Source organism: Neoarius graeffei, chromosome 8 (genome assembly GCF_027579695.1).
Source record: "Neoarius graeffei isolate fNeoGra1 chromosome 8, fNeoGra1.pri, whole genome shotgun sequence".
Lineage (NCBI taxonomy): Eukaryota > Metazoa > Chordata > Actinopteri > Siluriformes > Ariidae > Neoarius > Neoarius graeffei.
In genome coordinates this window covers 93,196,287-93,222,879 of record NC_083576.1, presented here as the reverse complement: position 1 = coordinate 93,222,879, position 26,593 = coordinate 93,196,287, and the positions used below count along the sequence as shown (strand labels likewise).

Here is a 26,593-nt window from a genome sequence, read left to right as displayed (position 1 = left end):
CTTGTTGAAATCTCCCTGGAAAAGACGTCGTCTTGCAGGCAGCAGATGTTGCTCCAAAATCTCAGTGGACTTTTCTGCATTAATGCTCCATCACAGAAGTGTAAGGTACCTTTGCCAAGGGCACTGACCCAATGCTTTTGACCCAATTGAATGGCTTTGGAAGCCATTCAATTTCTTCCAAAAAAGACCTGGAATACGTCTTTGAACGGTTTAATGATATTCTGCACTGTAGAGGGAGAAATATCCAAATCCCTTCCGATCTTTCTCTGAGGAACATTGTTTTTAAACGTTTCAATAATTTTCTCACCCATTTGTTGATAAACTGGAGATCCTCGGCCCGTCTTTACTCCTCAAACACTCGGCCTTTCCTGGAGACTGGTTTTGTCCCAAATCATGATTACAGTCACCTGTTCCACATCACATCATTATTTAATTGTTGTACCTCATTACTCGCCCTCATCTCATCTCATTATCTCTAGCCGCTTTATCCTGTTCTACAGGGTCGCAGGCGAGCTGGAGCCTATCCCAGCTGACTACGGGTGAAAGGCGGGGTTCACCCTGGACAAGTCGCCAGGTCATCACAGGGCTGACACAGACACAGACAACCATTCACACTCACATTCACACCTACGCTCAATTTAGAGTCACCAGTTAACCTAACCTGCATGTCTTTGGACTGTGGAGGAAACCGGAGCACCCGGAGGAAACCCACGCGGACACGGGGAGAACATGCAAACTCCGCACAGAAAGGCCCTCGCCGGCCCCGGGGCTCGAACCCGGACCTTCTTGCTGTGAGGTGACAGCGCTAACCACTACACCACCGTGCCGCCATTACTCGCCCTAAATTTCCTAAATTTTAGGAATGTGTTGCAGGACTGAAGTGCAGGAATGGATGGATATTAACAAATAAAATGAAGTTGACCAGCAAAACATCTCGGGTTCATTCTGTCTGCAATGAAACATAAGCCAAAGTACATTTACACGTCACTGATTTATTTTTTATTTAATTTGTAGGCCCTGTTTTCCCCACCATCCTGACTTTCTCTGATTTGGGGTTGGATTTATAATGTAACCTTCGATCATGTTAGGAAAGTTCTGGAGCACAGTAACCTGAAAAATTCAGTTATTTAATCTTGTGAAAATCATGTTTAAGTGTGTGTGCTTGTTGTTTTATTATTGTAACTTTATTATTAGTCAAATCAACTTTATTGTCAAATATGCTCTACATGCTTGACATACAGCACAGATGAAATTTCAGTCCTCTCTGACCCACGGTGCAAACAGGCAATACAATAACTAAAAATAAAAATAGAATAATTGAAATAAACAATATAAACAGTATAAACACTCTAGATAAGAATTAGACATAGACTAAACACTATATAACACACATAAATTGGTGCAAATAAACAGTCAAGGGCACTATCTCAGGGCGGCACGGTGGTGTAGTGGTTAGCGCTGTCGCCTCACAGCAAGAAGGTTCTGGGTTCGAGCCCCGTGGCCGGCGAGGGCCTTTCTGTGTGGAGTTTGCATGTTCTCCCCGTGTCCGCGTGGGTTTCCTCCGGGTGCTCCGGTTTCCCCCACAGTCCAAAGGCATGCAGGTTAGGTTAATATGGGGCGGCCTTGGGCTGAGGGGCCCTTGAGTGAGGTACCTGACCCCTGGTGTGGCTGCCCACTGCTCTGTGTGTGTGTGTGTGTGTGTGTTCACTGCTTCAGATGGGTTAAATGCAGAGGATGACTCTCACTGTGCCGGAAGTGTGCATGTGACAAATAAAGGTTTCTTCTTCTCATAGAAATTTTAGTTGGAGTAAAAACTGTTATGATTACAGATGGTCAAGTCTCAGACATGAAGCGGATCTGACCAATCAGAGCAGAGCAGAGAGGGCGTGGCTTTAGCGCCCTCCTCCCCCTCTCAGTGAGTGGGCGTGTCATGTTGAAGTGTACTCAGTGCGCACTCCGGGAAAAAAAAAAAAAAAAAACCGAGTGTTTAAAAACTTTATTCTGAATATTATTATGAGTTTAAAAAAGTAGTGACCCAAACATGGCGATCTGGACTCGAGCGGACCGGAACGGACAACTGGACCTGCTGCTGCGGGACCGCTGGGTTCGGGTCACCGCCGAACTCACGCGCGAAACTTTGACTTTGACGGCCGAGGGGGAACCGAGCGGAACCGAGCGCCACAGCCCTGCGCCCGGGACACGGAGCGCCCTGGCCAACGGGACCGACTCGGGGAACCAGAACCGCGCGCAGAGCCCGAACACATCCGGGGAACAGGACCATTTCAAACTGGGCGGAAGTAACGGGACATCCGGAGAGCAGCACATCCACCCCGGCAAGCTCATCCGCGACAACGGAACCAGCTCTCCGGAGTTCGGGAGTCCTGCTTCGAGCTATGGCAGCCCGGGATCGGGGTTCGGTTCGAGACCCGGTGATACCGCTGCATCGCCATCGGAACCGGTCCGGAAAGTTCGGGTGGTGAAACAGGAGTCGGGCGGGCTGGGGATCAGTATTAAAGGAGGTCGGGAGAACAGGATGCCCATCCTCATCTCGAAGATCTTCCCCGGCCTGGCGGCGGACCAGAGCCGCGCTCTGCGGGTGGGAGACGCCATCCTGTCCGTGAACGGCACCGACCTCCGGGAAGCCACACACGACCAGGCGGTGCAGGCGCTGAAGAAGGCCGGGAAGGAGGTGGCGCTGGAGGGTAAGATGGTCAGGCGAGCGCGGGGATCGTGTCAGGGCCTCCGCGTCTGAAGAGCGAAACCAATCCGAGCCGCCTAGTGAGCCTAAGCCCACACTCACCCTACTGAGCGCACTACTGAGTGCCCCAGTGTGCGGATTGAGACGCGAGCGCCAAAAGAACCGGAAAATAAATGACGAGGAAACTAAGCGAATCAGATCAGAGGGGGGTCCGGCCTGCAGAACTAAATCCAAAAGTTTTTCTCTAAATCTGGTAAATATTTATAATTAAATTTTAAGGCTATTAAACATTATTATTAGCTGTAGCGTTAATAGTAAACACTGAAAGCGTTGCGTCAGAAAAGCACACTAAATCAACTGAAATGAAACACCCCTACAGCGGACCGTACCACTCTGCAGCCTGAGTGCGATGATCTCGCGATATTTTAATCCCGCCAAACACTTCATTTTCAGAATAATCAGCTGCTGGTGCTTTTACTGAAGTTAACATTTTAGAGGAAAATTTGAAAGAAATTGTTCTTTCTTGACCGTTTTTGTATAATTTTCACTCAGAGTGTAATTTGTATACAAATTAGAAATAAGAATTGAAATAAAATCTGTTTAGTGATGACTTCACTCAAACTAATCTAGTGTGTGTGATTAGCAGGAGTGTGTAAATGTGCAGCTGGAGTGAGTGTGTGTGTGTGTGATTAGCAGGAGTGTGTGTGTGTGATTAGCAGGAGTGTGTGTGTGTGTGTGTGTGTGTGTGATTAGCAGGAGTGTGTAAATGTGCAGCAGGAGTGAGTGTGTGTGATTAGCAGGAGTGTGTAAATGTGCAGCTGGAGTGAGTGTGTGTGTGTGTGTGTGTGTGTGTGATTAGCAGGAGTGAGTGTGTGTGTGTGTGTGTGTGTGATTAGCAGGAGTGAGTGTGTGTGTGTGTGATTAGCAGGAGTGTGTGTGTGATTAGCAGGAGTGTGTGTGTGTGTGTGTGTGTGATTAGCAGGAGTGTGTAAATGTGCAGCAGGAGTGAGTGTGTGTGATTAGCAGGAGTGTGTAAATGTGCAGCAGGAGTGAGTGTGTGTGTTGTGATGTTTAGACAGACACTACACCACATTACTGACAGAAAGCTCAGTGTTTACACACAACTCCATTCCCCAAATCCTCGTTTTCTAAACTGATTGGACTTCAGGGAGTTTATTTAACACACTCTAATTGAACGATAAAAGATTTTAAAGAAACAGTTTTGATGAAAATACCTGCCTGTAAAATTGACAGGCAGGTACAGAGTGTCCATCTTTACTCGAAATATATCTGATCTCTTCTTTAGTTCTGCGCAGGAGCGATGAGGCTGATGCCACTAACAAGGAAAAGAAGCATTTAGCCACCAGTTTAGCGCAGAGCTCAAACTCTGTGTGTGGAAATAATCAGGACTCGATTCTCAGGTCTCGATAACACTTTTGTACATGAACAGGTTTATAAAACATCAGAATTATTGGATTTAAAGGAAATGAAAATCTCATCTCATTATCTGTAGCCGCTTTATCCTGTTCTACAGGGTCGCAGGCGAGCTGGAGCCTATCCCAGCTGACTACGGGCGAAAGGCGGGGTTCACCCTGGACAAGTCGCCAGGTCATCACAGGGCTGACACATAGACACAGACAACCATTCACACTCACATTCACACCTACGGTCAATTTAGAGTCACCAGTTAACCTAACCTGCATGTCTTTGGACTGTGGGGGAAACCGGAGCACCCGGAGGAAACCCACGCGGACACGGGGAGAACATGCAAACTCCACACAGAAAGGCCCTCGCCGGCCCCGGGGCTCAAACCCAGGACCTTCTTGCTGTGAGGCGACAGCGCTAACCACTACACCACCATGCTGCACAGGAAATGAAAATCAGATGGTGAATTATCATCCTCAGATTCCACAGTTATGGTATAATAACAACAAAGAAATAAAACTTGCACATATATTACTGTAAATAAAATAACTCCAGGTAATGTAAGGGATGGTGTATAGTGAGCTGGACGTTATTGTGAAATAAACTCAACAGGATGCGTAGCGGAGTCTTGGCTCTCCCTGAAGGGGATTGTTTCACAATAAGGATCAGCTCGCTGCACATTATCCCAGTTATTACACAGCTACTAACTAAAGAATTCAATAAATTGAGAGAAAATAGTGATTTAAAAATTATTTTATTGATTTTAAAATGATTTTCTTGCTTCCGCTAATGACATGGTCCATAGCAACGGTCTGTTACACTTTGAATGCCATAACTGACCAATCAGAATAGAGTATTCAAATGAGCTGTGTAATAAATATAGTGTATATCTGGTCTGAATTGACAGGCAGGTAACGGGGGTTTTTTCTTCAGTATAATGAGGTTCCAGAAAGCACTCGCTTCTCTTCTCTTTTCCATCGTCTCCAAAACAAAGACAAAATTTAAAACTATAAACTATTGACAGCTTTTAAAAGGACGTCAGAGAAGCGACAGGTTTTAAGATATTGAGTTTCTAGCACAGGTACAGACTACAAACATGTTCTGGTCATGTGACCTGCTAATGATCAAGCGTGGCCACACCCCCTACAACAAGCACTTATAATAAAGATCAAAACAATCAGTGTGTATTAAAATGAGATGTGTTTCATACACGTGGAGTGTTTAGTGATGTCTGTGATTTATACACATGATTTATACTGAACACACACACACACGGAAAGCTAATCGTGTATGATCAGTACTTGAACCTCGCCCTGCGTCAGTTTGTCTCTGTCACTGCTTCACTGAAGACATGTCCTTTTGTTTATTCTCTGTTGTAATCTCCACACAGTGACACAAACAGCTCTTTTCATGCCGTGGAATCTGAACTGACCAACACGCAGCCACAGACATGCCGAGTCACCCTGACAACACCAATACAGGAAGTAAAAAAAAAAAAACCCTCTAAAGACCGTGTGGTTTAGGACGTGTCCCAGTGTTCTGTTGTACAGTAACCAGGGCTTTGAACCGGTTCAAGGAATGAAAACGAAAACCGGGAACTTTTTCTATTTCACGTGGAACAGAAACGAAACCAGAAACTTTATTATTTTTTATGTTCTGGAACAGAAACGCTTATTAAAAATAATGGTAACTGGTTAATACCGGTTTTTATTTCGTTCCTCAAAGTTTCCGTAGCCTACAAATAAAAAAGTCATTCTTCTCCTGCACAAGTTTCTATGACCCGCTGGGGTTCACTTCCTGTGTGATGTTCGCTGACTGAATGGAGAGCGCGGGAAGGTGGACTACTATCACGTCTCCACGTGATAAAGTGAGTAATTGCATTACTGAGTGTCTGAGCAAAGAAGAGCCTGAACGTTGCAACCTCCCTATTGGCTGTTTGTAAAAATGTATCAATTGTTGCCCTTCCCACGGGAATCATCACGGGCTCGAGAGACGAGACCTGACGAGTTAGTTCGTTGGTAGCAGAATAAAATGTCTGGACGCAAATCGGGTTTTCAGAAAAGGAAAGAAAATAAACGGAGGGTCGAAAATACAAAAAAGGAGGCAGAAAATGCAAAACGAGTTTTAAGGTAGGACAAATGGTTAGTTTTCTGAGGCAGCCCGCCGTGGCTGCAGGCTTTCAGTTGTGTCATTGAATGGTTAGTTTTCTGAGGCAGCCCGCCGTGGCTGCCTGCAGGCTTATTTATTATAGCCCATTTAGTTAAAATAGTTGATATAAAATGTTTATAGTTATAGTTATGTGATGGTTGTCCTGATTTAGACTGGTGTTTTGTTTTTTGTTTTTTTTTGGGGGGAGGGGGTTGCGTGATGTTGCACCCGGGTCCAGATTAGGGCAGAACCGGCCCTGGCTACATTTCAGGTGTAGTTTGTTTTATGTATGTATGTACTTGCAAAGATGTGTCCTTGGTCTTCCAATATGGCGCCTAACAAAATCTCGCGGCGCGGTGACGTCATGCGGTAGCCCTCTATAGGACCTGACTAGCCTTTGGTAACACACTAAACGAATTATCTTTCATTTTTGGCACTTTTTCTGTTTGTGTAGATGGGAAGACGTACTGAGAATCCAAATCGCCAACATTTGAAATAATAATTGTTTTGAATTATTTCTTGTCTTATTTAATGAAGGTTGTAATAGAATTAGCCTACATTTGGCTTAAGCTGGATGAGACAGAGACATAATTTTATAGCCATTTGTTAAACAGCTGACAGGGAACGTAATTAACCGTTCCGGGAACGAAATCTTTTTGTTCTAACCGGTTCGGGAACGTCTATTTAATGGTGGAACCCAAAACCGGAAACGTTAAAATTCCGTTTCTGTTCGGAACGAACCAATAGGAAAAAAATTCTGGTTCAAAGCCCTGACAGTAACACATCTGTTTGTACAGTAACTAAGTACTGGTACTGAATTTGGTTCCCATTATTACAGCAGACGTGTGGGTGGAGCTAGAATTAGCGCCGAAGAGGGATTGATCAAATATAATCATCAAAGAATCATCCCAAATCTCACACGCTCCTTTACTAAATAGTGTAGTGTCGTGCACTACTTTATATCCATATACATATGTAGTGTATGATTTAGAGCTACGGTATCCAATTGGGGGCGGAGCATGGAGTGTAAAGGCAGACCAGACAGTGTTTACTGTTAACATCAGTGTCATGTGGGTTATCATACCACATCCTCGAGAGAAGCTCCGCCCACTTTCACAGGTACAGTCGACGGGAGTCTAACGATGAGGTAATTACTGATTAGTGGATGTGTGTGTGTGACCCTTCATTACATAACCAGTCACATGGGTCAATTTATCAAAACGGAGCTACTGGGTTTTCATAAAAGGCCATTAAAAAGTTTTGCAGTGATGCGTAGATCAAGAAATCTGACCAGTAGACCTCTGAGATAAAAAGTCGGAAATGGAGAAATCTGCTTGTAAAGTTTACGATATAAACTCTAATAACGAATATTAAAAAAAAAGATATTAAAATGAAATTTGGAGCACATAATTATTATGGTTTCACAGATGTACACACCAATTTTCTTGTCACTGTACCTTTTCAGGATCATGTTATTAACACATTACAAAATATTTTTAAAAAGCATTTTCCCCCTCCTTTCCTCCGTGTATTTCCCCTCAGTCTACAGTTCTACAGTTTCAAAATTCTAACGTTCCTTGATAATGTTGTCTATAATTCATGAATAACAACCAAAGACCACCTGTTTCAACCCATACCCATGACCACACCCTCTTCTGCAGCCTCGCCCACGTCCTCGCCCACATCCATTACCTTTTCATTCTCTGACCCATCTGGAGGCAGCACATCTGGTTTAGGGTCCGTTATGTCCTTGTAGAGTTCAGGAACAAAGGCTCAGCTGTGTCTGTAGAGATTTTATTTCCTAGCTAGAGGAAGTCCAGGTGAGGGAAGTATGACTGGACGACACCTGGATCATTTCTTTGGGTATACAAAGGTGATAGCTCGGTGTTCCATCAGGCCGGATCCGGCATGTGCAGCTGGAAAAAAGAGGAGTTCCAGGGTTCCCGCGGGGTCTAAAAAAAGTCTAAAATTCAGAAAGTTAAATTTTAGGCCTTAAAATGTCTAAAAAACACACATATTTTCATCCCAGGTCTAAAATTTAATTTATCCAAGTCTAAAATTCTTACATCCGCTCAGTCCGTTCCTAGAAATGCCTGCAAAACATTAATAAAAAATGTGCCGGTTGCGTTGTTGTCTGCCTGCTAAAAAACTTCAATCACCGATGATCGTGGCAAGTATGCAACGGTCCAGTTTGTCCACTACGCCTACCGTAGTTCTACCTTCTAAGTTCCCGCCGAGTTTATGCAGTCTGTGGCAGTCAGAGAAGGTTAGCGGTTGTGTTGGCAGTGCGATGAAGAGTGTGGATAGCGCGTCGAATAATAGTGAGTAAAGAGGTTCACATACTTTTGCCACTCACAGATATGTAATACTGGATCATTTTCCTCAGTAAATAAATGACCAAGTATAATATTTTTGTCTCATTTGTTTAACTGGGTTCTCTTTATCTACTTTTTGGACTTATGTGAAAATCTGATGTTTTAGGTCATATTTATGCAGAAATATAGAAAATTCTAAAGGGTTCACAAACTTTCAAGCACCGCCGTAAGTATGAAAAACGAGAACGTTCTGCGAGCAATAGGCTGAAGCACACTATCGCTAAAAGGAGCTGTGTTGGGCTGGAACGGTGGGTTAAATAGCCGCTCACATTAGCGCGGAGAGCTTTCACACTGTCAGCGGTCTCAAAAGTAGCCGGTCACCGGCAGCAAATCGCCGGCTGTGGCTTGTTATGCTGCCGGCTATTGTCAGTCGAGTCACAAAATTTAATATGAAATATTTCTGACGGCAAAAAAAGTTGTGAACGTAAATTACATCCACTATGTCATGTATGTCCGTTGCCGCGTCAACTTTGTTTACATCCTCGACATGAGTGCAGCCATTACTGCCCTGTGTTGCCAGATTGGGCGGTTTCAAGTGCATTTTGGCGGGTTTTGAACATATTTTGGGCTGTAAAACGTCAGCAGTATCTGGCAACATATTTTTTTTTACTTAATACAAGAAATTAATGGCTGCCAACGTTTTTGCCAAAATGGTATTTTATTTTCCATTGTTTATGCAGCTTCAGCATCATACTGTGAGATTCTGTTCAAATTTTTTTTTCTTCTATGAAGCCTGAGCCATTTATTTTATTAGTTTATAATTATTGTTTAATTTAGTCTTCAGGAGAGACTGCCTGCACACAGTACTAGTATTAATAGTTTTTTTTTTCTTGCATGAAAGCTGAGGCATTTATATTATATTTTAAGGTAACTTCATGTTGTGCTGTGAGGTTCTCTGCACTTTAACTTTTGAACCAACAGGTGCATTTGGATAAGTAAAGCCTATTTTTCTGCATTTTTGTAGTCCTGGTAATCTTTTATATTGGTAAAGTTGTTTTTTATAGGACCATTTCTCAGTGTCTTTTTTTTTTTTAATCAATAGTTTTTCAGTAATAACTTAATATTTAACATATCACTCAATTTTAAACACCCCCCCCCCCCCCCCCCCCATGGGCTGCCCCCATAGTCTCCAAAATTTCTGTGGGAAACACTGGCGTGCGTAACAACGCTAATCAAGCTTAAGCTAGACGACCCACCTCAAATACCCGTCCCGGGTAAATGTTATCCCAATTTTAGACGACCTGTTCCAAATCATCCTGCCCCATGAAAAATTCGTACTTGCATATCTCTCTCTCTCTCTCTCTCTCTCTCTCTCATATATATATATATCCCTGCACACTTTGCGTGCATTATGTCATTTTACCATTTTGCACCCTGCTGTAAATTATTTGTACCCTGCTATTCTCCCAAACTTTGAAGCCCCTGCACTGTAGACAATCTTAGCGTGCACATTACATGTCGTCAACGTTACCATGACATGGAGCGCATGAGTCCAGTCAGCGTATTCAGCTTTCTAACAGTGCTCTTTTTTTTTTAAATATATTATTCTCTCCCCAATGGTGTGTCTTTCCTGGCTTTATTATTTAGTATTTATTAATTTTGCATTCATATTTTGCAATGATTTTACACCTCTGTCTCAAATGGCCCCTGTTTGCTCCGCTACTGCTTAAAAACCTGCTGTCTCCCTTGTATACCTCTCGCAAGGTATGACTTGATTTCATTGGTAAATCGCTGCCGTCTTGCGTGAGTTTGCTGTTTAACTGGAAGCAAGTGTGCTACGGGGCTACTACGTATGTTTTAACTATTAGTTTTAAAAGATGTGTATGCATTTTTACTAGTGCTGTCAAGCGATTAAAATATTTAATCGCGATTAATGTCGCGACTGTCATAGTTAACTCGCGATTAATCGCAACTTAATCGCACATTTTTGTCACATGAAAAACCATTGTAATTCTCTTATCAGCATAAAAAAGTGAATGGGCTTGCTTTGTATCAATGTTTTTTTTATTGCAAAGCATAACACGTCTTGACACAGCCACTGCAAACTGAAACCTAAGCCAAGCACCGGCGCTAGCAAAAGAACCATGAGTGAAGTGATCTACTGCTTGAGTTTGTCTACAACTCTAATCAGAGAGACAGGTTACACAGTGACGGTAGGCTTGACATGCTTGATTATAATATAAAGTACACTATTATATTAACTTTAAGTTGTTCGTTGATAAATATTGCATTGAATCTGATCTTTACTGTTTCAGCTCACTTAACACATTTTGTACTTTTACACTTTCTGCCTGTTGATGCGTCGCACTGTCCAATCAGAGGCGGCCAAATTTGCATATTACAGGAAGGATTTCTGGGATAGCATTGAGTTTACAGTTCAGAGGGATCTGGCTTCTTTAGACGCTGTCTTCTTAAAACTGAATAAATATTTAAAAAGAGCCAAATGAGCCAGTCTTTTGAACGGCTCTTTTCAAAGAACGGATCACAAAGATGCGGATCCCATCAAAGAGCCATAAATCCCATCTCTACTAGTGCGCCCTGCCCGCGCTGGTTCTTTGGGGGGGAGGAGGGGGGCAGAGGACTCTGGCTGTGCGGGGCGTGGCATTACAGTCTAGCTGCTATCGTTTTTCTAAGCGAAGTCTCTGTTCCAAGTTCCTGGCAGTTTCAAAAGCTTATGAAAAACCTACATCATGTCACAGAGCGTTAATCTCGCGATAAAAAAATTATCGCCGTTAAAATTGAGTCAAGTTAACGCGTTAATAACGCGACATTTTTGACAGCACTAATTTTTACTGTTAATATGGTTGAAATGGTTGCTACAGCAAGTGGAGGTCTGCGATGCTGTGGTTTGCAGCATGGGGTTCACATGAGCAATCAAGAAAGTCATCATCTGACAACAGTGCATTATATAATAACGCTGTTTTATTACCAGAGCACCACTAATCAAAAGTTTAAATGAGTTCTGTTGCAGTTTGGGGAAAAAACCAAACCCCTACAGACTGCATTTACTGCACGAATGCCCTTTATCACTCTATTGTCTTGTACTTTTGTTGCTATGTGACATAATGTACTAATGTTGTACTAATGTTGCCATATGACATAAATAAGCACGCAATCAGTTTGTATCCCTGAGAGTCAGTTTACCAATACAAATGACTTTGTTTTGAGAATTGAACTCGATTGTCTTTTTTTGGGAAGGGCGGGGGTAGGGCAGATTGTAATGCTTTGTGTTGGTCTAAAAAATTTTTCATAATGGTCTTAAAAAGTCTAAAAAAGGTCTAAAATTTAACTTACTGAATCCTGCAAGAACCCTGAGCTCATTGAGCTGTAGGGAACCCATACAACAAAAGATGTGAGGTGTATTTCATTAAATTTCGTCTCGTCTGTGATGTGCAGCCACTGTAGGCTCCCAGCATCACAAGCCATCATTCTGGATTTAAAAATAAAAGGACGTGAAAAAGAAAGGCGTGTTACTATTTAAGTTTCAGAGCTTTGCGATTTCTCCTACTGTGTGAACACAGGAAGTGAGCGGTGTGTTGTGAACTGTGCATGTGAAGGAGGCGTTCTTATAGATCATGCATCACATCAAGAAAGTTAAATCCCTTAAATTACATTAAAATGAATACTGGATCGAGTGAGTCTGAACGCTCCACTGTATTTCAATACCAGACATGAAGACATATTCTTTTTGCTATACTCTGATATTACGCCAAAATCTAAAATCCTGCTATTTTAGCTCGCGCATTGCATCTCCCTGTTTATCTCAGAATCATGACTTGTGACTGGTTTTGTATTGGAGGGTCACAAATACAGACGGGTGCGCCTGGACACCCCCGCTACACAAACACATGGGGTTTAGGCTGAAGATATACCCATTTATATCAGATAGAATTCTTTAAATAAATATTAAAGTTTAATTTGTGGGCGGGGCTACCTAGGAGCTTGAGTTGTGATGTCACTATATAAATACAGCTCTTGACCAATCACAGCCTGATCTGCAACATCATTACAGGATGATAATAACGCTCTACCCAGAAAACTTTTACAATCAAAAGTTTATTTCTAAAGTGTGTGTGTGTGTTTGTGTGTGTGTGTGCGCGCGTGTGTGTTCATTCCTTCCTTCCTCCCCACCCTTGTTCCCACTGTTGTGTTGTCAAACTCCATAAAGCAGGGATGAGAATTTTCCACCGATTGGCAGATTTCCGACTTTTCCAGACCAAAATGATCGTTTTTGAGATCGATGTAAATCCGTTGAGAATTTTTTTTTTTGTGGGGGGGGGGTTATGATTAACGATCTGTGGTCACCTTATAACGCAGACATCCCAAGTGTCCCGGAAGTTCCGGGAGTCTCCTGCATATTGAAGCGAGCAAGAGCGTGCGCGCGCAACATTAAGGTCTGCATCACGCATCTTAGAATGTGCGCGCGCGAGGGGGTGCGCGAGGGAGACTGTGTGCAGTGTTGCCAGATACTGCTGACGCTTTCCAGTCCGAAATATGTTCAAAACCCGGCAAAATGCACTTAAAACCACCCAATCTGGCAACACTGCCTGTGTGCCTGTTCATGTAGCGCATGCCAGACAAAGAGCATCTTGATTGGGTTACTCAGCAAAATAAGCCAATCAGCTTTCAGTGTGGGCGGGCTTTTATCTCTTTTCTCGAGGACTGGAGTTTTCAGTTGAGTCAGTGCAGCCTACAGGATCGGCATGGCAGAGAGAGAGAGAGAGAGAGAGAGAGAGCGCGCCCCAAAAAATATATATCAATTACATGTCATATATAAGTGTGTATCTTTTATAAATGAGGTTAGCTTATCTAATGTAGCATGTTGGGGAGAATCATAGTATCATATCTATATTTCTGATGAAATTTTAAGTATGATAGCATGTATAACTCTCCGACTTATTGCTCATTTCATAGGGGGACGGAATTGCTGGCATGTGCCGCGCAGGAGCGTCTGCCCAAATTTTTTAGGCCGAGATGAACTTATAGTTTTTGATTTTAAAAAAATTTCCAATTTGTAATGCCCATTGTACATGCCTGTTCTTTAATTCAAAATCACCATCTCGATCTTCAGATTGCCCGTATGGTATCTGTATTACATCACACAACATCCTGTCCAGATAAAACCTCGTTAGTACACACAGCAGTTGAAAGGGAAGTGATGAGTGATGTTGAATGTTGCCTGCTTAATATGCAAAACCTCCTGCTACCATGATAACATCAGAAGAAAGCTTAAGAGAATTATATGATAGAACTTTTTTCTGGTTTGCACTTCATTGTAAAGGATTAGAGTATTCAAAGACATGAATAGCTAAAATGCAGAAATATAATACTGTAGAGCTCGTTTATATTAAAAGGTGCATTGATTTTTTGAAATCATCAAATGTGAATTGATTAAAAACAAGTCTCTTGTACCATATTAACCATTTTCACCTGGGAGTCCACCAAGAAGGGGAATTTATTTCCAAATAAATTGCAAATGTTTGCTGATAAAATTAATGGTTTTGGGGTTTAAAAAAAAAATAGCCAAAAATCATTAGCCCCATGGGCCCTGCCCCGGGCCCTGCCCCCCCGCCCCGGGCCCTGCCCCCCCGCCCCGGGCCCTGCCCCCCCGGTTTTTTCAGACTTTTAAAATATTTTTCATTCTCATCCCTGATTTATGGGTCTATTGTTCCAAAACCTAAAAGGTTGCACTGAACATGCTGAAAAAGTCAAACAAGGTGGGATATGATATTTAAGAAAGAACACTTGTCATGAGACAAAAGTTTCAGTGGATGGCATGTTGAATTGGGATATCAACTTCGAGAAAAATACATATATTTCATTGCTAAAATTAATGGGTTTTGGGTGTTTCAATCGCCAAAATCCATCAGCTTCGCCCCCTGGTCCCTCACCGAGACGTTGACCCTGGACCCCACTGGGGACCTGCAGGCCCCCCCCCCCCCCCCCCCCCACGCTACTTTTCAGATTTTTTTCTCAACATGCACTCTCATCCCTGATAAAGGTCACATGACACTCACATACGCGTTGTTTTCATGGAAACCTTAAAGCTCAGAGGCAACAGTTTTAATTTTATGCACATTTGAAACATTATATGTTAAAAAACCCTCTGTAATTTTCTTCTGATCCCAAGAAGTATTGTTAATAAATAATAATTAGAATAAGCTAGCGCAGCTCGTGGCGAATTTCCATTCAGCTATTTTTGTGACCACTCGGCGCGTGACGTCATTTAAGCCAAACAAACCGCTTGAGTTGAGTCCACTTCCGTTTACTTACATTACCGTTCAGCTTGAGTGCAGACGTGCGTTCAGGAATTTCCAAAGAAAAACCCCCATGCCTTATTGTTGTGCAGTGAACTGTAACAATGGGACCGGTTCAGGAAGAAATCTTTACCTTTTTCCGAGAGAGGAGAAGAGGTGGAGTGAGTGGATTGGCTTTTTCCGAAAAAGGAGAAGAGGCGGAGCGAGTGGGTTGGCTTTTTCCGCAAAAGGAGAAGAGGCAGAGAGAGTGGGTTGGCTTTTTCCGGAAGAGGAGACGAGGCGGAGAGAGTGGATTGTGCGCATGAAACAAACTCAAGCAGTCAAAGAAGAAACGGAGCAGCAACACTCAAGCAAAAAGGAGAAGATTGGAGGGAAACATTTTTACTTTTGCTTGCAATTGACAAGTCAAGAATCCTGAGGGATCCTGTACAATCATTGTGGAAATGAGACAAAGGGATATTTCCTCACTTAGAGTCGGCTATAAATAGCATAATGCCGCGGATGGCAGGCTAATGTGGCCTACCGGCGCGCTGTCCAGTAATCGTTCCCTATATCCACTAGGGAGGGCGGTTTAATTATTCTTCAAAAGGGCTCTTATTTAGTATTACGACGAAAGTAGGAATTTATCATAACTACCAGGATAAATCGTTTGGGCGCGAGTCTTGTTGAGGTCCGGGGTCACCGCGATCAGAGTCGGCCGAGTCGCTGTCCGATTCCGAGGCCGCACGGTCAAACCAGTGAGCCACATTCACCGATTGCTTCGCAACGGCCATAGGGTCATACAGATACGGTTTCACCTCTCGATATTTAATGTGGAGAGTTCCTACTTCAAAATCGCTTTCAGACATTTTACACAACCTCTCACGACCAAAGTCCATACACGTGTGCTCGGTTCGCAGGTAAACACAGAGCTGCTCCTGGTCTGTTTGGCTTAAATGACGTCACGACGACGGGCCCCTGGCGGTGAAAGTGCGCATAAGTGAGATGTAAACAAACCTTTGGAAATTGGGCAAAACAGTATATTTTAACCATTTTATTCAATTTTAGGGTGCAAATTAGACTAGCCTAGTAAACTAGACCCACCCGCCTAGCGGCCACAAATATTTTTGCCTACGAGTGGGTCTAGCCTCGGACCATATCAACAACACACCCCGGGCATCAAATCGTGCCCGCCAATCACAACGCAGCGTTTTTGTTTGGATTCTTTGGGCGGGCTTTTGCAGGAGTGACGACAAAGCTGCGCGACACTGGAGAAAGCACAACAGGAAAGATGGCTACGGCTAGTGAACAGCGCTCGTTTGACTCCGCTTTGGAATCAGTTTTAGAAGAATTAGACTTGGAGTTTTCGTTGAAACATGAGCAGGAAGAGGCTCTCCGCTCATTCCTTTTCAAGAAGGACGTTTTCGCTGTTTTGCCGACCGGCTATGGCAAAAGTCTGATCTACCAGCTGGCTCCGCCACTGCTTTCTGTCGCTCTGACTACGTCACAGTCACTGTTGCGCTGATTGGTCAGAGCGTTGGCCTATACGCACAGAGACAGTTTGAAAGACAGCGGGTTGTTCCTACCCACACCCTTCGGAAATGTCTACGACCGAGACCAGACTAAATATTCACATTTAGTCTGGCTTGCCAGGCTAAAATTAGACACCAGGAAGATTGAATTCGCTTTTTGGGTCGTTCTTCTAGACAATAAAGTCGATATTCTACGTTTCACCTCCGACCGTTGCCGATGACCTTTAAGATATCATGGTCACAGGGGCGTCGTGGCTCAGGTGGCTGGGGCACCGTGCCGTGGGTCTGGGGACCCGGGTTCGGTTCCGGCCCGGGGTCGTTTCCCGGTCCCTCCCCGTCTCTCTCTCCCGTTCATTTCCTGTCCTGTCTCTGCACTGTCCTGTCCAATGGGGATGAAGAGGGGCCCAAGGAAAATCTTAAAAAAAAGAAAAAAAAAAAAGATATCATGGTCACCCCTGATTGGTCAGGAGGCTGGGTCACAGTGCAGCAGTGCATTCTGGGTAAAGTGTGATGCTAAAGTCTGGAGTAATGTTTGCAGCCTGTTGCATCAAACCTTCTAGATCTAACACACGCACACACAGAGTAACACAACCATCTCGTTGTGAACGAGGGGGCGTGTTGAAATCTGGATTAGAACTCAATAATATTTTTTACCTTTAAGTTTCTATTAAGATCTGTGTTCTACTGATGACCACCAGCTTTCTTTGACAGTAGTGTGTGTGTGTGTGTGTGTGTGTGTGTGTGTGTGTGTGTGTGTGTGTGTGTGAGAGCCCCCTAACCCCCTTCACTGAGCCACACGCTGTAGTGATTAGGGACTCTGTGGTTTTGGAGGGAGAATGTTCCAGCATAATGGATCTGGTACAGAGTGCAGGGGATTATGGGTAGAGGTGTGTGTGTGTGTGTGTGTGTGTGTGTGTGTGTTCTGAGGCCAACTTTTTCTTTTGTTTTCCTGCTGTAGGTGGAGGGCTCTGAAGTGTTTGAAGCAGGTCCAGGTTATTTGAGGCACACACACACACACACACTGATTCTCCTGTGTGATGGCCTGATTTAAAATGAGGACTGAGTGACAAGTCTAATGAGCTCCTTAATGACTCTCTCTCTCTCTCTCTCTCTCTCTCTCTCTCTCTCTCTGAACAGTCTGGAATGTTCCACTGAAAGCTCTGACTGTTGTGTCATTTATCTATTAAATGTTATTTAATAGCGTGTGTTTCACAAATACTAATTAGTATTTAATTAGTACTTCACTCAGTGGAGTTTATGTAATCCTTCTCTGCATCCAGGAATTACCTCATATCAGGGGCGGCACGGTGGTGAAGTGGTTAGCGCTGTCGCCTCACAGCAAGAAGGTCCGGGTTCGAGCCCCGTGGCCGGCGAGGGCCTTTCTGTGTGGAGTTTGCATGTTCTCCCCGTGTCCGCGTGGGTTTCCTCCGGGTGCTCCGGTTTCCCCCACAGTCCAAAGACATGCAGTTAGGTTGATGTGGGGCGGCCTTGGGCTGAGGGGCCCTTGAGCGAGGTACCGAACCCCTGACTGCTCCCCGGGCGCTCTGGTGTGGCTGCCCACTGCTCTGGGTGCGTGTGTGTGTGTGTGTGTGTGTGTGTTCACTGCTTCAGATGGGTTAAATGCAGAGGATGAATCTCACTGTGCTTGAAGTGTGCATGTGACAAATAAAGGTTTCTTCTATATCTGTGTGTTCACACACACACAAAGACCTGCCGTGGAGTGTGTTGGAGTGTGCGAGTCTGAACAGTGATTGAATTTGCTTTTAGTACATTTATGGAAAAAAAATCTGTGTGTGTGTGTGTGTGAGAAGGTCTAGTCAGGAGTTAAATTCAGGTTTGGTGAGGGAATGTATTAAAGGTGCAGGAGGCAATTTTTTTGAAAATTTCTTATTTTTGTATAAATAATCTGGACTGTTCTGTAGAATGTGATAAAAGCAGCGTGTTTAGCCGTTCCTGCTCCGATCCTGGGGTGGAGCTTCATGAACACGAGCTGCTCGAGGCCTAATGTTCCTGTACAGTCCACTGATCAGCACACTGTATGTGCGGTTATGGTTGTGTTAATCATCCTTAAATTCTCAAAGACTGTGGATGGGGTGGAGCCAGCCTGTGAGAGACCACGCCCACCAGGAGCGAAATGTGACATCATGACAGAAGAACTGAATAACAGCAAAATCGTTCAGTAATAATACATGCGATAACAGTGAAGGGGTGTACCGATACGTTGATTTGGATCATAAATCACAATCCATTTGTCTAAAACTGATAATAATAATAATAATAATAATTCCTCTTGATCACATCAGGTCAGACTGAGTATCGGTAAATGTCCAATTAATGCTTTACGAATTGAAATCATATGATACCATGAGGAAGTCTGAGGGTATCTGAGGTCACATTGTGCGACACTGTATGGCCAAAAGTATGTGGACACTGCCCTCTGCTCTTCGCGCTGGTCCTGCACCACACGTAGCGTAGCGTTGATTTCTAAGGACCTGCAGAAGCAACTCTCCAGAGCGAATGGAATCCAGGCTGATTTCTTCTTCTGCACTGAAGCAGGACTGGTGGTAAAAACTGCTGTGTGTGTGTGTTTTCTCCACAGTAAGGTATATCCGTGAGGTGTCTCCTCTCTTTAAGAAGCCGTCGCTTTTATCGGAGCTGAGCTGGGACGGGAGCGAAGACTCTCCCAAACACAACATGACCAAAGACAGGAAGATCATTCCACTGAAAATGAGCTTCATCTGCAGGAACCTCACCATGCCTGACCTGGAGAACAGGTGTGTGTGTGAGAGAGAGAGAGAGACCAGTGTTTAACTCCTCACACAGTTCTTGGGTGATTTGAATAATTGGATGAATGAGCAGGTGTTCCTAATATAGTGGCCAGTTAGTTTCAAATGTGCTTTTTGTTTTTTAAATGCGTGTGTGTGTGTGTGTGTGTGTAGGTTGTTGGAGCTGCACTCTCCTGATGGTCAGCACCTGGTGGTTCTGCGCTGTAAGGACACGCCCACTGCACACTCCTGGTTCACTGCCATTCACGCCAACATCGCCGCGCTGCTGCCACACACACTCACACACATCAACGCCTACCTGAACGCCTCCAACACACACACACAGCTCAAACACATCAGCTGGCTTGCAGAGCAGGTACACACACACACACACACACACACACACACACACTGCTGTGTACAAACTGCATGTGTATTTTTATCACTCTGAAGATCTTTTTGTGTCTGTCTGATTGTCTGTCTGTCTGATTGTCTGTCTGTCTGACACATGTCGAACTGTATTTGTTCAGGTAACTATGGAGAACGGACATCACCAGTACAGGCCGGTCGTCATGGCGCTGACAGAGAAAGAAATCCTACTGTTTGACTCGGTACCGTGGACACGAGAGAGCTGGAGTACCCCACTGACCACACACACACTGCTGACCACCCGGTACACACACACACACACACACATACACACAGCTGTCTAAATTTCAAAACTAACGTTCACCTCTCTCTCTCTCTCTCTCTCTCTCTGTGTGTAGACTCGTTCACTCAGGCAGTGCTCGTGGTTCCCCATCTTTAGGTTCTGATCTGCTCTTCATGACTCGGACGGGTTCTAGTCGCGGCGTTGAGTCTCATGTGTTCCGTGTGGAGACGCACTGGGACCTGTCCTCATGGACCCGAGCGCTCGTACAGGGGACACACGCTGCCGCTGAGCTCATCAAAGAGGTGTCCATAGGTGTGTGTGTGTGTGTGTGTGTGTGTGAGAGAGAGAGAGAGAAAGATGGTGGCGACACAGAGAGACAGACACATGGAGGGAGACAGTTTACATGTTGATTTTTATTTCTACAGTGTTTTCAATTTGAATACAAACACACAGACGTAACTGTATTGTGTGTGTGTGTGTGTGTGTGTGTGTGTGTGTGTGTGTGTGTGTGTGTGTGTGTGTGCACGCGTGCATGCAGGGTGTGTGTTGAACAGGGAGGAGGTGTATTTGGTGCTGCACTATGAGCGAGGCTTCACTGTGCTGCGAGGAGGAGGAGGAGCTCCTGTAGGTGGCGCTGTGCTCCTTCACTACCCCTACAACAAACTGCGCAACTCGGCGGACGACGCAGTCAGACTCCTGTACCTGGACTTCGGAGGGCCCGAGGGAGAACTGGTAACTCCTCACCTCCTCTATCGTTATTGGTGGGGCTAACAGGGTGTGTGATGTCACTGCTGTGGCAGGTCATGTGACAGTTAAAGTGTGGAGGTGTGAACTGGCACGGAGGAAAATGGTACGACCCCACTGTGAGCTGGTATAGCATACCCCCCTACTGTTCAAGAATGGTTCACTCCTGCATCACATAAACAAACTGTGCTTCAGATTCCCCCTCTGTGTTCAGAAATGGCATGTTCCAGTTTCAATAAGTAGCTAGACGGTGAATCCGGCACCCCTCTGTATTCAGGAATGGTTCATTCCAGTATGACAGAGATAGAGACATTGGTTATAAATCTGAATGAATCCCCCCATATATATACACAGTGGGGCAAAAAAGTATTTAGTCAGCCACCAACTGTGTAAGTTCTCCCACTTAAAAAGATGAGAGGCCTGTAATTTTCATCATAGGTACACTTCAACTATGAGAGACAGAATGGGGGGAAAGAATCCAGGAAATCACATTGTAGGATTTTTAATGAATTAATTGGTAAATTCCTCAGTAAAATAAGTATTTGGTCACCTACAAACAAGCAAGATTTCTGGCTCTCACAGACCTGTAACTTCTTCTTTAAGAGGCTCCTCTGTCCTCCACTCATTACCTGTATTAATGGCACCTGTTTGAACTCGTTATCAGTATAAAAGACACCTGTCCACAACCTCAAACAGTCACACTCCAAACTCCACTATGGCCAAGACCAAAGAGCTGTCAAAGGACACCAGAAACAAAATTGTAGACCTGCACCAGGCTGGGAAGACTGAATCTGCAATAGGTAAGCAGCTTGGTGTGAAGAAATCAACTGTGGGAGCAATTATTAGAAAATGGAAGACATACAAGACCACTGATAATCTCCCTCGATCTGGGGCTCCACGCAAGATCTCACCCCGTGGGGTCAAAATGATCACAAGTACGGTGAGCAAAAATCCCAGAACCACACGGGGGGACCTAGTGAATGACCTGCAGAGAGCTGGGACCAAAGTAACAAAGGCTCCCATCAGTAACACACTACGCCGCCAGGGACTCAAACCCTGCAGTGCCAGACGTGTCCCCCTGCTTAAGCCAGTACATGTCCAGGCCCATCTGAAGTTTGCTAGAGAGCATTTGGATGATCCAGAAGAGGATTGGGAGAATGTCATATGGTCAGATGAAACCAAAATAGAACTTTTTGGTAAAAACTCAACTTGTCGTGTTTGGAGGAGAAAGAATGCTGAGTTGCATCCAAAGAACACCATACCTACTGTGAAGCACGGGGGTGGAAACATCATGCTTTGGAGCTGTTTTTCTGCAAAGGGACCAGGACGACTGATCCGTGTAAAGGAAAGAATGAATGGGGCCATGTATCGTGAGATTTTGAGTGAAAACCTCCTTCCATCAGCAAGGGCATTGAAGATGAAACGTGGCTGGGTCTTTCAGCATGACAATGATCCCAAACACACTGCCCGGGCAACAAAGGAGTGGCTTCATAAGAAGCATTTCAAGGTCCTGGAGTGGCCTAGCCAGTCTCCAGATCTCAACCCCATAGAAAATCTTTGGAGGGAGTTGAAAGTCCGTGTTGCCCAGCAACAGCCCCAAAACATCACTGCTCTAGAGGAGATCTGCATGGAGGAATGGGCCAAAATACCAGCAACAGTGTGTGAAAACCTTGTGAAGACTTACAGAAACCGTTTGACCTCTGTCATTGCCAACAAAAGGTATATAACAAAGTATTGAGATGAACTTTTGTTATTGACCAAATACTTATTTTCCACCATAATTTGCAAATAAATTATTTAAAAATCAGACAATGTGATTTTTTTTCTCATTCTGTCTCTCATAGTTGAAGTGTACCTATGATGAAAATTACAGGCCTCTCTCATCTTTTTAAGTGGGAGAACTTGCACAATTGGTGACTGACTAAATACTTTTTTGCCTCACTGTATATACACCCCACACACACACAAAACCCAAAGAAATGTTCAGGAATGGTCCGTTCCACCTTCACATAACTACAGAGATTGATTGATTGTGACCCCCCCCCCCCAAATGGTTCATTCCACTTTCACTTAAATACAGACAGATGTTGAATAGTTCAGGAATGATTTGCTCCTGCAGACATATCATTAATAGTCTGTTCTCTGTATTGCTCTGTGTGTGTGTTTTTTCAGGTGTTTGATCTGCACTCCAACCCAAAGCCGGTGGTGTTTGTTCTCCACTCTTTCCTGTCAGCCAAACTCGCACGCTTGGGCCTGATCACGTGAAACAGATGGAGAGAGTGAGAGAGAGAGAGAGAGAGTGTGAGAGTGAGAGTGGTGGGAAGTGATGGAGGGATGAATAGTGTTCCATAAATACTCCTCCTGTTACATACTCATTTATCTCACTTAATGGAGCATAATAACGGATTATGTGAATTCTCTTACATTCATGTGAACCCGTGTGTGTGTGTGTGTGTGTGTGTGTGTGTGTTTATGGTTCAAGTTAACCACATGTGCCTTTGTATGTCTCATCAGAGATAAACATTGGATGACCACTAAATATGCAAAATGATTGTGTGTGTGTGTGTGTGTGTGTGTTCATGACTCGGACTGTTACTGTCTATGAATGTGTGTGTTGGTCAGTAAGGCATTCCAGTGCAGGATTACAGCTCTGTGTGTGTGTGTGTGTGTGTGTGTGTAACAGCTATCACATGAGTCTCTTCTGCACAGATATAATGCTAACGTCCTCTGATTGGCTGTTAGAGAGTAACTGACCAATCAGAGCGGCGCTTCACTCTGCTGATGGTCACATGGAGCGGACGTTGGCTGTGTTTTTTGTAAACGTTTTATTTATACGGCACTTAAACATCAAAAGAGCTTTACGGAACAATTAGAACATTTTAAATGACATCAAAAGAACAACACCATTCCGTGATGAAAGCGTTCACTGATTAAATTGCGAGCGATCAGGATCGGCTTGTTGTTGATTGAAGTGTTGATGTAAAATAAATAAGAAGTATTTATCGTTAATGATGGTGATGGAGAGCTACTGGAGATCACAGTGCACTTATGCTGCGTTCAGGACCAACTGGGAACTAACTGGGAAGTTTCTGAATTTCCCAGTAGGAAAGATCTGTTTGAACATCAATCCAACTCGTAATTCCTACTCGGAATGTCTGGGTTTTTCCAGTTGTGATTCCATGATGTCACTTCAACAGGGCGGGGCTCATTGTGAAAAGGAGGAGGAAGGAGAAATAACAATGACTTAAGGTTTTTAAGCTTCATTGTTTAATATTCTTTATTAATTTGTTAAATACTTTGAGAAGATGAAAAGTTAATTCACTTTCTCTAAGACTCTTTAATCAAACTGCTGTTTCAGGTCATTTTCGGCGCTCTTTAACAGCAAGTTAGCACTGAAAATAATTACACACCAACCAAACAGCGTTTTAATTCCACTTCTTGTAGACCGCTTGCAGTGAGCATTTGTTTACAGCCACCTGAAGTTGGAAATTAATGTGGGAAGGAGGAGGTGCTGAGAAAAAATGTTCCAAGATGAAGAATTCCAAGTTCCCAGTTGTCATATACGCATCATCATCATCCAAAAAAAAAACCACTTTGAGAAAGTCTTTCGTCCACGCTGCAGCTGCTCCTCTTTAATGCTTCTTCACCTGTTCTTCTGGAGAACTCATACGGTTCTGTGTAGAACCTTGTAACCCTTTTCCCTCTCAGAGAGACCCGTTTAGAAACCTACGAATGCGTATTCAATTCCCGTCCTGCACCCAGTGTTCCCAGGACAGACTACGGATCCAGCACTACCCTGACTGGGATGAGATAAAACAACAGTTTTACTAATTTCTGAAAAATCTGGGCAGAATAAAGTGAAACCTGTGCATGCGTTAGAACTTTATTAAACATTCCACACTTCAATCATCTACAGGCTTTATATCCAATAAAGAACATCCTTTAGTGTCCACATCAGGCCTCATGGAAAGACTGGACTCATTAGTCTTAAGCTGCCAGTTTCTCGGATCAGTTTTCCGACATTCTGTATGTGACTGTGGATTAAGGGACCCTGTTTATGAAACGTGGGCGTGTCCTGAGAGGGAATATTGTGATATTTAGACATTCCAAAGGACATTTATTGATTGTCAGTTATCAGTGACATGGGCGTGTTCCAAACCACACTCACTATATTAGCTGAATTCCCCTAACTCCTGAATCCCCCCCCCTTTGTTTTGAGGTGGGGTACATTTTCTCGAAGATTCTGTGAACCTTACACACGCAGGTCATGTGGCTCCTCTCACCTGACGAGGTTATTCAGTGTGTGACCTCACTGCTGTCGTTAATCAGGAAGTCGACGCCCACAGAGATCATCACTGATAAAGTAGTGTACTTGGTTGTGTGTGCTCTTTTTAGTGGCCTTAGACGTTTCCTCAGAGCTGAAGCACAGCGAGCATATCAGACCTCACCCAGTGCGTTGTGTGTGTGTGTGTGTGTGTGTGTGTACTCAGTCTCTGAGAGAAAACTTCACCTTGTTTCCACCATGATGTAGATTAAAAAAATAAAACTGACTCTAAAGTAAAACTTGTTCACGAGGTATTATAACAAGGATCATTCCATGAAACTGACCAATCAGATGTTTAGTAGGATAAGCTCCACCCATGATAGCTCCTGCTTCCTGTGGTGGGAAAGTGATCCCCTTCACTGAACTGAGCTGATGTGATGCGAGTGTGTTCCTGCTAAATAATCTAACAGTATACAAGGAGATGTACACCCCACACACACACACACACACACACACACAGAGCAGTGTGAGGCTGGAATGATGAATGTACTGAATGTTTGTACTCACTGCTGAAACAGTTTAATGTCATTTTAGCATTTCTCTTGAACTCTCTTGTCTGTTTTTGAAAGTAAACTAGTTTCTTTAAACTGTGCTTTTTTTCCACACCAAAGTTTTGTACATGTGGCAGCTTTGCGTTCACACAATCATAAAAGGAAAAAAGAGAGAGAGAATATTAACACAGAGCACATGCACACACTGCCGCTGCACGACTGTTCATACGGATATAACATATGCAATGTTAAATTCTCTCTATAATATGTAAATAAATAAATACAGCATATAAATAAACAACTGTTACACATTTACAGCACTGCTGTGTGTCTGGCAGTTTATTTCAAAATCAATCTAAAATTATGTTCAGGCAATTTTGATGAAAGACCTCTAGGGGGCAGCACCTTTGCAGTTGTGACATCGAGTGTCAAAAACTTGGATAGCATAAAGACTCTAAAAAGTGAAGCCCCACAGCTCTAGCGCCCCTGCTGGCTGCAGTACAGTCTTTAGCCCCGCCCACCCCATTTGTTTCAATGACGAAATCGCTTTATTCGATTTAAATTGTGTTTCCAGGGGCGGCACGGTGGTGTAGTGGTTAGCGCTGTCGCCTCACAGCAAGAAGGTCCGGGTTCGAGCCCCGTGGCCGGCGAGGGCCTTTCTGTGCGGAGTTTGCATGTTCTCCCCGTGTCCGCGTGGGTTTCCTCCGGGTGCTCCGGTTTCCCCCACAGTCCAAAGACATGCAGGTTAGGTTAACTGGTGACTCTAAATTGAGCGTAGGTGTGAATGTGAGTGTGAATGGTTGTCTGTGTCTATGTGTCAGCCCTGTGATGACCTGGCGACTTGTCCAGGGTGAACCCCGCCTTTCGCCCGTAGTCAGCTGGGATAGGATCCAGCTCGCCTGCGACCTTGAAGAACAGGATAAAGCGGCTACAGATGATGAGATGGATGGATGGAACTGTGTTTCCACCTACAGTATCTAATAGTGTTCCTGATGCGGATATCTGCACTTTTTTATTTTCCCCAGAAATTTGTTTTTAAAACGTTATTCTATTATATCATAAGAAGGCGTGGCTACACCTGGGAGTGAAGTGATTGACAGTCTTGGCCGGAAGAGACCGGATGCAGCCAGCAAACTTCACCACAGAATTTACTGTCATATACCTACATATCTGAACTTTTCTGGTCACATACACTAATACAAA

General features: G+C 44.0%; 1 protein-coding gene across 1 annotated transcript; it reads left to right on the top strand.

Moving 5' to 3' along the window:
• The first annotated feature begins 1,918 nt into the window (after positions 1–1,918).
• On the top strand, positions 1,919–25,710 carry sntb2 (syntrophin, beta 2). The gene is made up of 7 exons (XM_060928502.1): positions 1,919–2,702; positions 19,014–19,188; positions 19,354–19,555; positions 19,710–19,852; positions 19,947–20,143; positions 20,370–20,563; positions 22,748–25,710. The coding sequence occupies exons 1-7, from the start codon at positions 2,042–2,044 to the stop codon at positions 22,838–22,840; spliced, it is 1,665 nt and encodes a 554-aa protein (XP_060784485.1). The 5' UTR covers positions 1,919–2,041; the 3' UTR covers positions 22,841–25,710.
• Positions 25,711–26,593: the final 883 nt, after the last annotated feature.